The 14,126-nt window shown below is 40.6% G+C and overlaps 1 protein-coding gene across 2 annotated transcripts in view; it reads left to right on the forward strand.

Annotated features, from left to right (window-relative positions):
• The window catches only part of myo3a (myosin IIIA), a 37,029-nt gene that overhangs the window by 21,765 nt on the left and 1,138 nt on the right, over window positions 1-14,126 (forward strand). For both annotated transcript variants that reach the window (XM_079661545.1, XM_079661546.1), the window contains 8 exons: window positions 2,271-2,433; window positions 2,528-2,614; window positions 2,700-2,823; window positions 2,913-4,191; window positions 4,283-4,427; window positions 7,738-7,829; window positions 8,991-9,031; window positions 12,931-13,173. In XM_079661545.1, the coding sequence (XP_079517671.1) occupies window positions 2,271-2,433; window positions 2,528-2,614; window positions 2,700-2,823; window positions 2,913-4,191; window positions 4,283-4,427; window positions 7,738-7,829; window positions 8,991-9,031; window positions 12,931-13,173 (2,174 nt within the window). The remainder of the gene's footprint in view (window positions 1-2,270; window positions 2,434-2,527; window positions 2,615-2,699; window positions 2,824-2,912; window positions 4,192-4,282; window positions 4,428-7,737; window positions 7,830-8,990; window positions 9,032-12,930; window positions 13,174-14,126) is intronic.

The raw sequence follows: 14,126 nt of genomic DNA on the forward strand, positions 1-14,126 counted from the left end.
GCCAGGTAACCAAAAAAAAAAAAGATGTTTTCTTTACTTTTTTTTCTTTTCTTAAAATAATAATAATTTGCAACCCTTTTTCATTTTTGATTGTTTGTTATGTGGATTTGTAGTATTTATGTTACTGGCATAGGCGACACAGGCGGTCGCCTAGGGCAACAGATCTGGGGGGCGCTGCGCTGGTAGCTCTGGGAGGGAAAAAACATTTTTGACCGTTGGCGCTCATCCAAATGTTCGGCCTTGATGTAACAACATTCATAATTAAGTCAATGTAACACCCTTTTCACCCCGGTTACACGTTTAATTTGCCCTGTATGGTGGGCGCTGTAAGTGATGAAAGTGGGGGATGTTGGCTTATCAGGCGCCCGCAGCTCACAGCCAAAGTGTGAGCGTGGTAGCGAGAGAGCGAGCAAGGGAGAGGGTGCACCGGTACCGGCGCTGTTGTTATTAGAATCTGGTGCTAGCTGCGCTAACAGATATAAGAAGTAGATGTTTTTACAACCAGGGTGGAGGAGAGCTCTCCTGTCAGACTGAGAGGCTCAGTGAGGTAAAGGACTCTCTGAGTGTTTAGATAGTTCACTTTAGTCTAAGTTATCTCAGTGGGTCTCAAACGTTTTGACCACAAATTATGTAAACACATATTTCCAAGGCACTCCTTTATGATTATTAGGATAAATAAAAACAGGTTTGAAATCATTCCAATGTATACTATAGGACAGTAATCCTAAAATATCGTTTACAGTTGGAGAGATACAAAAATATACATACTGTAAATAAATAAATGTTAACTAGGTAAAATAAGATATGAATGAACAACAAAAATAAAATAAGCTACATTTATTTGTTATTGGCTATGGTAGGTTATTGGTTATGTTCATATACTTATTTGATTATTAAAATGTAAACCGATCTTTTTCATATGGGCGTTTTAGAGTTGTGCCCCCTAGATCAGGTCTCTAGTAATTGTGTGCTCAAAGTGCACCAGATTGAAGCATTTTACTGTAAAATGTTCAAAACAAATTCTTCCCGGGGGGGCATACCCCCGGACCCCCTAGAGGAGGTGACGTCCACCCCCCAATTCAAACATGTTCATACAATACTGAATACATTTGAAGCCATTTTGACGTCTATTTCCCATGTCAATACGTTTCTGTTTTTGCAGTTTACTGTATTTGTCTTTTGTAGAGATTTTTCCATTTATTCTTTACACATAAAATGTCGCCTAAAATCTCACCTAGGGCAGAAAATTGTCTAGAACCGGCCCTGGTACTAGGCCTCAAGAGCCTTTCTTGTGCAGACACATAGAAACAAATTGGCGGGGCACACTTCGCACGCGCACACACTAAAAAATTCCACGCGCTCCACGCTCACATTATGCTGGGCCCACGTGCCTTAGCACCGCTGCTATGACTCCATCCTGGGGGAAACACTGGTGTTATTATTATGACCCTAAATAATAACCATGAAAGCCTTCGCAAATCAAGAAAGGCCACATTTATTGTACTACTTTGTACTAAACTCCAATGTATTGCAAAAACCTACCATCTGAGCTTGAGACTACTTTCTCTTTCAAGTGCTTTCTTCCACACCATCTTGACTCACATTGTTTATTATTACATTACATGTCACTTGTTGGCTGCTTTTATCCAAAGCGACTTACATACTCAATACCAATACCAATACTCAATACCAGGGACACAACGACATGCTGACTGCAGTGGGACTCCAACTTGCTTGTTTCGTTGCAAGTAAAACATAATTCAGGGTTTTTACGGTCATTAAAAACCTGGAAAAAGTCATGGAAATTGAAAATGCTAATTCCAGGTCCTGGAAGAGTTATGGCAAACAATATTTTTCCCAAAGCTTTGGAAAAGTCATGGAAATGTAACTAAAGTTGCATCAAATATAATTTATATTTGATCTAATCACCGAAATAGTAATACTATAATGATAATAAATACTGTATCGTATAGAAATGAAACGTAAAATGGCATTTAACTGTCGAGGTATTTTGCTGGTTTGAGATTTTAGTGGCTTTAGCGTGTAGAAGCTAGTAAGCCTACTATTGGATTTGTTTTAGATTAGGCACAGCATGTTTCATATGCAGACATTTTTTTCCTTTTCCATTTTAAAATAAAGCATTTTCAGTGGTTCTGCTGAGAATTTCTTTGGTCATGGAAAATTAGGTAAAGGTAATTGAGAAGTCATTGAAAAGTCATTGGTGAAAAAGTGTATGAACCCTGATAATTACTATGTGTCTGTACTCTCAGGTGTTCCTCAAGTACTACCACGTGGAGCATCTGAACCTGATGGTGCAGCAGGCCACTCAGCGGATCATCCTGCTCCAGGCTTACGTCCGAGGCTGGCTGGGAGCCAAGCGATACCGGCGGACATTAAAGGAGCGAGAACAGAGTGCTCTGGTGCTGCAGTCAGGTTAATACACACTCTGTCCACTAGTAGAACATGCAGCAGTTGTTATACCTTTCCATGGCAGCTCACGTTTGAACGTTTGTTTCCCACTCTCCAGCTTACAGAGGTCATAAGGTTCGGAAGAAGACGGCCGATGACAAAAGCAAAGCCAAGTTTGAGGCCTTCATTGTCCAGTTTCAGGCTGGTAAGAACAGGATCTAATCTATCCGATACAATCTAAGCTCAGTGTGTGTTGCATTGGCTTACGTTCCCCTTTTCGCCTTCTCCAGTGTGCAGGGGCTATCTTGCAAAGAAGAAATACAAGGAGTTGGTAGATGAGAAGAACAAAGCTGCAACCAAGATTCAGGCTCGCTACCGAGGGCACAAGGAAAGGAAAAGCTTCAAAAGAAAACAGTATGAGAGATACTATATTAACATAACATAGCATGGAAAGAAAAGATGTTTATTGTTTTGTGATACAAACGTACCCATTTTGTTTTAAGGGAAGAGAAAGCAGAGAAAGCCCTTCAAGAAAAAGAGGAAGAAGAAGCAGCTAAGACCCCCAACGGAGAAGACTCCACTGCTGCCGTCAACGACGCGGGTAACGAGGAAGATGAAACTAAGGCTGCTGTGGTTCTCCAGAGCAACTTCAGGGGCTACAAAGAGAGGAAAAAGTTTAAGGAGAGGAAAAAGACGATGGCCGGGGCTGAATTAGAGTCGCCACTTGACGCAGTGGCGGAAGAAAAAGTTGGGCAAGAGTCTACCAGCAAAGAAGAGCAAGAGGGAAAGACAGCTGAGGAGAATGACGACGAGGAAGAGAGCACGTATGAAGCAGAGGAGAACGATGACAGCGATCACACACAGGTGCCGGAAGATGATTCCGAAATTGCAGATGTAGCAATGATTGAAGTAGCCCTGTCAGCAGATACTGGAAAAGAAGGGCAGGAGGAGGACAAGAGGGAGGAGAAGGGAGAAGCAAACGCTGCAGGAGAAGAAGCTGTCAATGTGGAGGAAGAAACCAAGGCTGCCACTGTCCTCCAGAGTAACTTCAGAGGTCACAAAGAGAGGAAGAGGTTGCAGGACGAAGGCAAGATCCCAGCTAGGAAACAGAAAGCAGCAAGTCCTGCTGGTGAAGAAGAACAGCCCACGGTGAGCACGGGAGAGGAAGAGGTGCACACTCCAGCAGAGGGAGTATCAGACAAAGAAGAATCCAACGAAGCTCAAGGTGCGTCAGGTGACCAAGATGAGGCCAAAGCAGCAGTGGTGCTCCAGAGCAACTTCCGCGGCCACAAGGAGCGCAAACGACTCGAGGAGGAAGGCAAGATCCCGAAGAGGAAGAAGAAGGAAGTGGACGAGCCTCCGAAGGAAGGACAACAGGTAACGCCAGAAGAATCAGTGCCAGAATCCCAGCAGGATGCTTCCCCGGAGAACTCGGGGGGACTGGATGAGGAGAAAGCTGCTACAGTCCTCCAGAGTAACTTCAGAGGACATCGGGACCGAAAGAAGCTGAAAGCAGAGAGAGAGAATCAAACAACGGAAGAGTCAGCGCATGATGCAGAGGAGGAAGCTAAAGAGGAGGCAGAGGAAGAAGCCCTGGGTGTTGGGGACGTGACGATCGAAAGGAAAGACGAGACAGATGCTGAGATAGAGAGGCTGGAGGAAGAGCAGGCCGCAGTGAAGATCCAGAGCAACTTCAGAGGGTACAAAGACCGGAAGAACCTGAGGGCCAACAAGCAGACAGCACAGACAGAAGCTGCCCAACTAGAGAGCTTCTCCAAAGAGGTATAATTATTAAACATTACTATTACTCTGTCCCCACCAATCATCCTTTTATCCACTTACATATTCCCTTTCTATCAAATCTCTTTAACAGGTCGCAAAGACTTCTCAGGACTTCATGTCGCTGCAGCTTAAGTTAAATGAGATCATCCAGGCCCATCAATCAAACCCAGAGAACAATGGCATGTTTGTGAGAGGAAAAGCGATGAATGGCTATCCTCCTCAGAATCAACAATCAGGTAAGATAATTCAGAGATTAGCTCAGGAAAAAGAAACATCATAAAGCAATAAATATAATTTAAAATGATGGCGCGGATTGACCCGAGGTTAATGTTCATTTTTGGTTGTGTTAAAGCGCTGAGTCGTCAGATAATTGAAGAAGACAAGGGGGCTGTCTAGGGTGGACATGTATCTATTATTTTTTGTCTATTCATTCTTCAGTGTTTTTCCAAGGGTTGTCCGTCAACGGCTAAATGACGTTGATACACATCCACCCAGATAACCCAGAGTGCAACTGTGTCATTTCCTGCTACACTGAAAAGAAAAGAAAGGATCGTCTAAAGCCCTGTTTTTAAATATCCAGGATTTGAGGCAGGATGAATTACTGCTTTTTCCGGGTTTTATAATGTCAAAGCTGTGTGGTCCCACACTGTACTTGTTTTCTTTATGCAACAATGGAAAAAAGGGAGCAGAGATTTTTAATAACGTCTTGTAACAGACTTTGATGTTATCGACGTCCGCCCCTCTCTTTTCTCTCGTGTGGCTTGATTAGATCAGGAAACCTGTGAAAGTCAAGTGCCAACACAGGACGCGCTTCTCAACCAAATGTGTCATCAAAAATAAAAGTTGATTTGCACAGGCGATAGGTGTAATTGCTTTCGGGGTGGTGAGCGAGGGGAGACAGCAAATTGAAAGTTCACCGTCCTATTAAAACGGAACTAGCAGCTGTAATGTCGCCAGCATCATGGTTTAAGATTTATGAGAAAATAATGTCATAATTATGTAATACTGATGATTGACTTTTCTTCGCTGGCATCATGATTATTCTCCCGTTAATTAGATTTTCAGTTGCCATTTTAAGTGGTATGTGGGCTGAATTGCATCTGTCTGATTCTCAGCATTTAAATAAGTCGTGTGCATGATTTGTAATAAACTCATAGTAAAAGTTGCAATCCCAACTTCATGTGGAGTTCGCTTCCTGTCATAGACCATTTTGAGTAACCACAGTCTTTCCCTAACCTTAGCCAATGGGTTTAGGTAAACCTAACCATACCTGCTTACAAGTTCCCAACCTTCTAAAGTCATCATTGTTAGTAGAGAGGAGCCAAATAATGTTAGTTACACATCTTAATCTCTTTATAATGTTTTATTACATCAGCCATCGGGAGAATTGTACAATATCGCAGGTAGACAGGCTTAGTTAAAGGGGCCCTATTAAGATTTTTGGGGTTAAAATCTCAAAGTAACATGTTGGCCAAAACGTCAACACATTGTACGTGATAGGCTAAGGGGCAGGACATCTCTTAGCAGTTGACCAATCACAAACAAAGAGACGGGAAGCTAACCAATCAGAGCAGAGTGGGCTCTGGTTTCAGACAGAGGGTGAAAAGAGGTGCTGCAGTATGAGACAAATAAAGACCTTTTTGAACATCAAAGTAAGGAGAAATACAAATATGAGTCTGAACATTTACATAACAAGCTAAATTACCTACATGCAGTTGCAGTTGTGCGTTTGGATGTACTTCTCCCTGATTTAATTGTGATTACCAAAATAGACCTTTGTCTAAAACATTACTTCACAGAGAGTTTCCAGTAGAGTACAGATGTTGCTTCAATCCGGGCATGTTTGCCCTTTACATGCTTTTCTTGCACAGCACACTGCCTGAGGTAAAGCAGAATAAATTATCTTTGTTATTTCCGAGGGCTAGTGCGATTGTCATTTCTCCATTGACAGTCCTAAGCTGTACATTTAATCGCAACAATAAACCTCATCAGAATCATTTGTGTCACTTACAATGAAAGCAGAAGAAGGCCAGTCACATTGTTCTCAATGGGGAAAGGTCGTCAAATGTTAATCACGTTATGTGGGCAAGCCTTTTTCAAACAATTATTGCAGGAATTAATAAGAGGGTGTGGGAAATTGGCTTTGGTTGTTTGAGCAGTACAGAATGACCTTTTTAGATGCAGTTGTTCAATAATATTCCAAACTTTTACACCTCCTATCTGAGAGATTCTGAACATGACGGATGGCCGAGTGTTTTCCTCTTGAGTGAACAGTGATTAATAATAAGCGACAAGCAAAGGTCATTGTAATATGTTGATAATGGCAAAAACAATCACATGCCCAAAGAGGAACATGGTAACAGTGTCAGCCATGACATGTATGATGGATTGCAACACATCCACTACTGTATGGAGGTGATGTCCATGAGAAGTGGCCCAGCGGGACACAAACACATCTCTCTCTTTGTGTTCAATTCAACGCAGGTCACAAAGTTATTGGATGCTGTTTGTCGATGTCAAAGGTTGACACGCAATCTCTGTTGGAAAATTCAAACTGGACAAAGGCCTTAGGGTTAAACGGCAGTGTGTATCTCCATACATAACCCTAAGGCAGTTCAATAGGATCAACAAAGTCATAGGTCACTGTGGTATAAGATCACACTCAATAGTCTCTTTCCAGCCAGCCGTGTATGTAATGATCCCACTGGCTGTTTGATCATGATGTGCTGCAAAAGGGAACACGATGACCAAAGATGATATACAATATGTTCAAATGACTGACGAACCCCTACCACTAACATGACCCTTTATTTGTATGTAGTTTTCTCATCCTCCTTTATAATCCATTCATAGTGGAATAAAATAGGCAACTTTACATCATGTTGTAGGGGTCAAAGATTTCTGCAGATATTAGAACCTCATTAAACTAAATACACTAAAACTTGTAATTTTGTAAAACGTAATCCACATTTTGAAGAAAGATCTCTTTGAATACCCTAGAAGTCTACAGTTTTTAAGGAGGTATGTATGTATCTTAACATCGTGTTTAGGCCCAGTCACTGACCTTTGTGATATGAAATGACCAAAATAAAAAAATGTATAAGAAACAAAAGCAAAATCCTTTCCAAATGTATATTACACTGAAAAATAACAATTATTGTCCTTGTATCTTCATTACACCTTTTGGATAAGTGTAAACATAAAAGCAGATGTTCATTTCTTTGTGTGTAGAAATCAGAACTCATTACCAGGCCTTTGCGTACCAAAACGCAATGCAAATGCATACCAAAGACATTTCAAATCTTAGTAAAAGGCAATTTAGTAAATGAGCTATTTGAAGGTACTGCACACCAAAAAGTGAGTCAAAGCACTTCATTAAAGTCTGCTTTAAACAGAACCGTTATGATGTGTAAAAGTGATGTCAAGGTTCAGGTTCCTTTCAGTGTCCATGTGTTTGTACTCTTCTGAATCCTTACTCAGCTGCTTTACCGACACTCAACATATTAGCACTGTCTGATGTCGTTAACAGACTATGCTCATTTTCAGCCGAGAAGAGACAGTCGAGGACCCCCCGCAGGACCCAGCAGCCAAAGACCCTCAACACCCCGGAGGACTCCACCTACTACAACCTAATTCATGTGAGTCAGAAAGAGATGCAGAACGATTTCCGATATCTGCTACAACAAGGCTCTGCTGGCAGCTGCCCCAATGCACTATTGATCTACAATTATTTTATTTTTGTAATACTCCTACTCCATTGCAATATACATGGATTAGCCTATCGCAAAGAGGTCCCAGAGTTTCTTTAGTACATTCGATGAATCTGTTTGTTTTTCAATGTGTTTTATTCAATGTGCTTTTTATGTAATAATTGGTAATGTTCCGTGATTTCAGGTAACAATAGCTAAGCACAGTTTTGCAGCATTTAAGGTTTGTTTACAGTGCCGTCAGTTTGTTTGTTTGTTTGTTATTCAGTTTTATACTGAGTAATGCACCTAATCAATAATCTAATCAATTAATAACAAGTATTATATATTTGATTAAAGGTTTACTCAAGGAAGCCATATACAAAAATAAAAAAAGCAATATACTTCCCTCGACACCGGCTTGAGTTTTGAAAATCAGGATACATGTATTTATTATCCTCGCACGATTTTTCTAACAATACTTTAATAACACAAGTAGACAGACGATAACTTGATTACTTCTTAACACATTTTATCTAAAGCGAATAAGATGTAAATCAGTGGTTCCCAACAACCTATCAAAGAGGCACATGAGAAGCAAATGGATCATAAGACAATCAAAATGCTGATGTATAATGTTTACCATGTTGACCAGCTTGCTTAAGCATCATAGCCTTCTTAAAAGCACAGTCCAGCTGCAACTGATGGAAAGCCATTCATTTTAGAGGTTTTGAGCATAAAGTATTGGAAAGACTTGTTTTACTAGAGGAAAGCCAGTTACCAAAAGTAAGCATTACCTTGTTAGATTGACTCCAGAGGAAGACATGAATGCCTCAACCACAGGATGAAGGAAAAGTCTAGGGATCAGTGAAATCCTGGAATGTCTGTAAAAATAATTCTGAAATCCACTACTTTTGAATCATTAATCAAAAATAGTGTTTAACTTCATCTAATCAGCCTGAATGCAACCTGTAATGGGCCTGTTCAGAGGCTACAAGCCATACGTTTGGGAATAATTACTCCAAAAGCACTTTCTTTTGTTTTACCTAAACACAGCGATAAGGAGTTCTTGATTGACATGTAGTTATCTGTCTTCTGTTTGTCTCTACACAGCGGTCTGTCCAGGATGATAAACGCAAGCCCAAGAAAGAGGAGTGAGTAGCAAGTTCTTATTTCAACCCTCTATTCAACAACTTCAGTCTTTAAGAGGTTGGCTTGCTGCCTGCCTCCTTGGCACACCGAGTCAGGAGTAATGACTGAGCTCAGCACCAACATAAGGACGGCGTCTCTGGGTCCAGACTTAATGATCTACTGAATAACACACATCCTCTGTGATATTAATTACTATCACCTTTCACCTTCGTTACACTTGCTAAATACACTAACCGTATATAAGGTACCTTATATATATATTGCTATTAAAAAGCACTAGAAAGCCTGTGTGGATGTGTGCTCTCATGCATATGCTAGTCATATAGGCCACATAGTGAGTGTACCTCCCAGAGTGAAGGGGTGCAGATAGACTGATATGGCTTTGCTGAACAAGAAGAGGCATCGGGTACTTAATCACAGCAGTCTGAAAGGACACACACACCTTGATGTGCACACACACACACACACACACCGTGCGACACAGTCCTAAACATCAAGGGTAATCATTTGTTTGCAGATAAATAAAGCCAGCGATGGACAGGAGCAGTTTACATGCATCATTAGGGAAGAGAAGGTCAGCAGGAAAGATAGCATCTGTGGCTAAATCTGACTGCAGGGGGTGATGGGAAGGCGCGGGTGGTACCAGGAGAGGAAAGGAGACAAAGGTGATGATTAAATAAATTAAAGTGGTGTTTCAGTGGCTCTCTGGGGTTTATCTAGAAACAACATGACTTTTAGCTAAATGCTAGCATGCTATAAATGTTAACAATAGCAGTGCTACAAGTGTCATAGTTGTCGGGTAAGTTTGAGATGTTTTAGTTTAGAGTCAGCATGATAATATTTGTTAATTAGCCTTAAAGCAGGGCTCTCCAACACGTCGAGCTACTGAACTACTGAAAAGTTATCGATTATAGCGTAGTAAGGTTGCTTCTTGATTTTTCGGCCGTGGCTGGACAATAACGTTTTTTTATTTTAGAATTGTTTCTGTCACACGAATATCAAATTGGTCCGTGACGCAGAGATCAAGGAACAGACGTGACAGCGGCACAGCGACACCACACACGGAGCAGTCTGCTTTCTCCACCAACACCAGTCCAGAACCAACAGCAGAATGACCCGCTCTGAATCAGGCCCTGTCGCTGCGGCTCAGAGACACACAGGGAGGGATTTGTGTTTTTTGAAAAACACTCGTTATCATCATGTCTGGTGGATTTAATCAAGTCTTGGATTGCAGAGTATGAATGTCCTCTTGCTATTTTCAGTTGATAAATACTGGTGTAAAGTTTGTGAAGGCAGGAGGAAAGCTTCCGCAATCACCGTCTCCTCTCCGTTCCTCCAAGCCCCCCCCCCCCCTCCCTGAAAATAATGAGTGACAGGCTGATAGTGACCTGAAGTGTTAGTTTTTTGTTTTTGAGGATGGAACAATTTCGCACAGAGATATAGGGAGGCTAGACCTATACAATTGATTTATTATGGTTTATAATTTAATGTCAAGACGAAGAAGAAGAAGAAGAAGAAAAAGATGGCTGAACTGTTCAGTGTCAATCCAGTGGAGATGGAGATGGAGGTTATAAATCTCCAAAATCATGTTCAGCTTAAGTCTCAGCAAAACTCACAACATTTCTGGAGCCGTGTAGACCCAGAGAACTATAAGAACATTCACCAAGCAGCACTGAACATGTCTGCTTTATTTGGCTCTACATACCTTTGTGAAGCAGCTTTTTCTGACACGAATGTCATGAGATCTAAATACAGAACAAGATTGACTGATGAACATTTAAATGACTATTAGAGGGAACCTAAGTGGGTCCAGCATACACCTCTCTGGTGGTCTCCATGCAGTGCCATTCATCTCACTGACTGTAAAAAAAGAGTGAATGCACTTATTTTACACATGTGCCATAAGATGCTTGTCAGGTGGTGATTCAGGACATGTATGGGAATTCTCAGTGAAGTACTCACTATGTGGGCCATAATAATATGTGAGAAATGTTACTTTTCTTGGACCTTGATGTGAAGTTAAGATTTGTGATAAGCTTTAGGTATTGCAATTTCACACGTGTACAAAAGTAGCTTAATTCAACTGATGAGGGCTATGTGAATAAATGGAAGCGATGTGATGCAAGTAGCTCTTGGCCACTTTCATCTTTTCAAAGTAGCCCTCAGAAGAAGAAAGGTTTGAGACCCCTGCCTTAAAGTATAGCTGAGGATGATGTGAATGTCATTACTTTTGCAGGAATTTGGTCATTAAAGGGAAAATATGCCACCTTTTAATTTGTTTGTCTGCTCAGTGATGATAGCAAGTACAGTAAGTCACTTGACACAATCCATTCCTCAGTTGTGAATTTAGTCTTTTATCAAATCTTAGCCAAAATATGGTGATAGAGTGCACCTTTTTATTTAAAGTTATCCTCCAACTGGTATGGTTCATCCTGGAGGTGGCATGGATGCCTGAAACTTATTTTATGGCAGTCGATACAAAATGTGTTGGGAATATTTCACTCAAAATCACAAACAACAGCGCTGTGAAAATATTGTCTTCTCTCATCACAATGCTAATATTTGCGCACCTCGCCCTACAATCTTTTCTTCGATAGGACTTGGTGTTTTGTTTTTCAGTATGGACTGATGAATGTTGACACTTCTGATATTTCAGTACTACAGCCACGGAGACACTGATTTCCAATAGCCATTGTCACGTATTTCGATAGTGTGAGACTAATTGATCTCCACATGGAAACTGTTTTTCTCACTTGTGTCCATATAGAGGTCAGCGTGTAGGTTCTGCTTCATGAGAGCATCCCTGAAGCTGAGGAGCCTGTGTGGTGCTGATGGACAAATTCAATATTCTTGCAAATACCGTCAGCTTGATAATTATTATCGTTTTTCTCCTTTATTCTCTCATGGTCAGTTAAATGCAAGTCAATTTAAGTGTTTCAAAGCATCAGGACATCGACTGGAGCAACAACACATACTGTATTGTTTATTTTTGTCAGTTTATTTCCTTTGGGTTTTGTTTGCCTTTCTTATTGCTAAAGTTATTTTCAAAAATGAATACCAAAACACATTTTTGTCAAATTCAGCTGGCTAATCATTTACTTAAAGTGTTTTTTTCCCCTTTGCAGAAAGCAAATGAGCGTAAACAAAGTACTAGAGAACATTCGGGTCTCAAAAAGCATATTTATATGTTGGAGATAACAAGGAATCAATAAAAATAAGAAGACTAAGGTTACCTTCTATATAGATCCAATTCAAACCAAAGCTGCAATCCTTTTATGTTGAAGAAAAGGATGAATGCGTGTTCAGGTGGCAAAGTAACACTAACATCCACCGTTCATGTTGGACAGATAAGTAAACAAACAGGCTTTTTAAAGAAAACACATACTGAGGCTTACTACTTCGATCAAAGCAAAAAGATCACAGTTGTGTGCTTTCTGAAAATATCCAAACAACAGCCTTATCAGAAATAAAAAAAATACAGACAATGTACGTATAAGAAATACAATGTGTGCTATTGACATATTTGCAGTAAAAAGAAGAAAGATGGCATTTAACTACTCAGGGGGGGAACAAATTGTATGAAGACAACATACTGTACACATTATACTGTACAGAAAGTATACTTTGGGGTTCTGAGAGAAAATAGATCCAGTTTTAGGCACTTTCATGAATGTGTTGTGTGTGTGTAAAAAGGCTTTTTGATCATGAATCTTGAATTTCTTTATTTTTAAAAGTTGAAACAACAATATTGAAAAGAAAGCAAATCAGAAGAGAAGGCTTGTTTATTAAAAATCTCGAAGTTTCTATTCAAACAATCACCGAAAATAATGTTGCCTGAAAATGTCTGATTGACCTCTGAGTCTCTCCTCTCTAACATCCATCCCCTCTGTGTGTGCTTCAGTCCAGAGAAGCTGCTGGATGTAGAGGACCAGTACTACAGGGAGCTGTCCACCAGCCGCTCTGAACCCAGCATCTCCTCCAAGGACACATCCCCCAACAGCAGGCCGGAGAGGAGGAGGTCCATGGAGAGGAGGAGGTCCATGGAGAGGAGGCCGTCTGCAAAACAGACAGCAGCCGGCAGCAGACCGACCCGAGCGAGGGCCGTCACCGAACCAGAGCCTGCCAAACCTGTCGGGGACAACAGGTACGTCCCTGTGCTGGATCTGAAAAATAAACGTTGGGATCCGTAAGAGAAATAGCTTCATATCTGACAGGTCATATATTTGACCTCCCTGTCTGGAAACAGCTATAGATTCAATGATCAATGCGAAACAACAGTGCAATGGTGGCCTCCAATATCAATGTGGTCGATCTAAAATCTTTTTAAAGAAGCAGATTTAACTGCCTGTTTAAGCAGACACACATATTTTCAGTATCATAGTTACCATTACCATTTTTTACCATTTTAATTTGATGACTTTGGTCCTGTAGCAAACATTTTTTGTAGACCTTTCTAAACCACAACTCATGTTAGTGCCCTCCTTCAGGTATCTCCAATTATTGCTGATTTAATGTCTGTACACCAATTATTGCTGATTTAATGTCTGTACACTCTGACCACATGATGCAATATACTTGATGCATTTGTAGGCAAACTATGCTGCAGTTTTGTTTATTAACTTATTTAGAACACACTCATATTTATGTATTTTGTATTAACAGCAAGCATTTGAATGAATTTAGATGTATTGATAATCCAGTTTAGTTTATAGAAAATGGTTTACACAAATGAGCTGCTACATGATGGATACAGAGAGATCCTGAGGCATTCTTGGTTTAAGTTAGGAATTAGCTTGTTAGCAGTTGTGTATGGAAACCATGAGGTACCTGCACCTATCAGGATCAGTGTTTGTTTCTTCACAGATTATCTTTCCCCACAGAACATGCTCCCACACTTGCATTCTGATTCCAGTTGACAAAGTGACAAATCCATGTAGCAACTGAATCTGTTTTCCAGTCGTTCCTGAACACTGCCTGTGACGGCTCACACACGCATGATAAATGGTTGAGGAAGACAATAAACAATATGAATTCTGTCTCCTGATCTTGAGTCTTTTCATCTCCTTACTCATCCCTTTTCTCTTGTTCTGTTTGTCC

The sequence above is a fragment of the Notothenia rossii genome (assembly GCF_949606895.1).
Source record: "Notothenia rossii genome assembly, chromosome: 12".
Classification (NCBI taxonomy): Eukaryota; Metazoa; Chordata; class Actinopteri; order Perciformes; family Nototheniidae; genus Notothenia; species Notothenia rossii.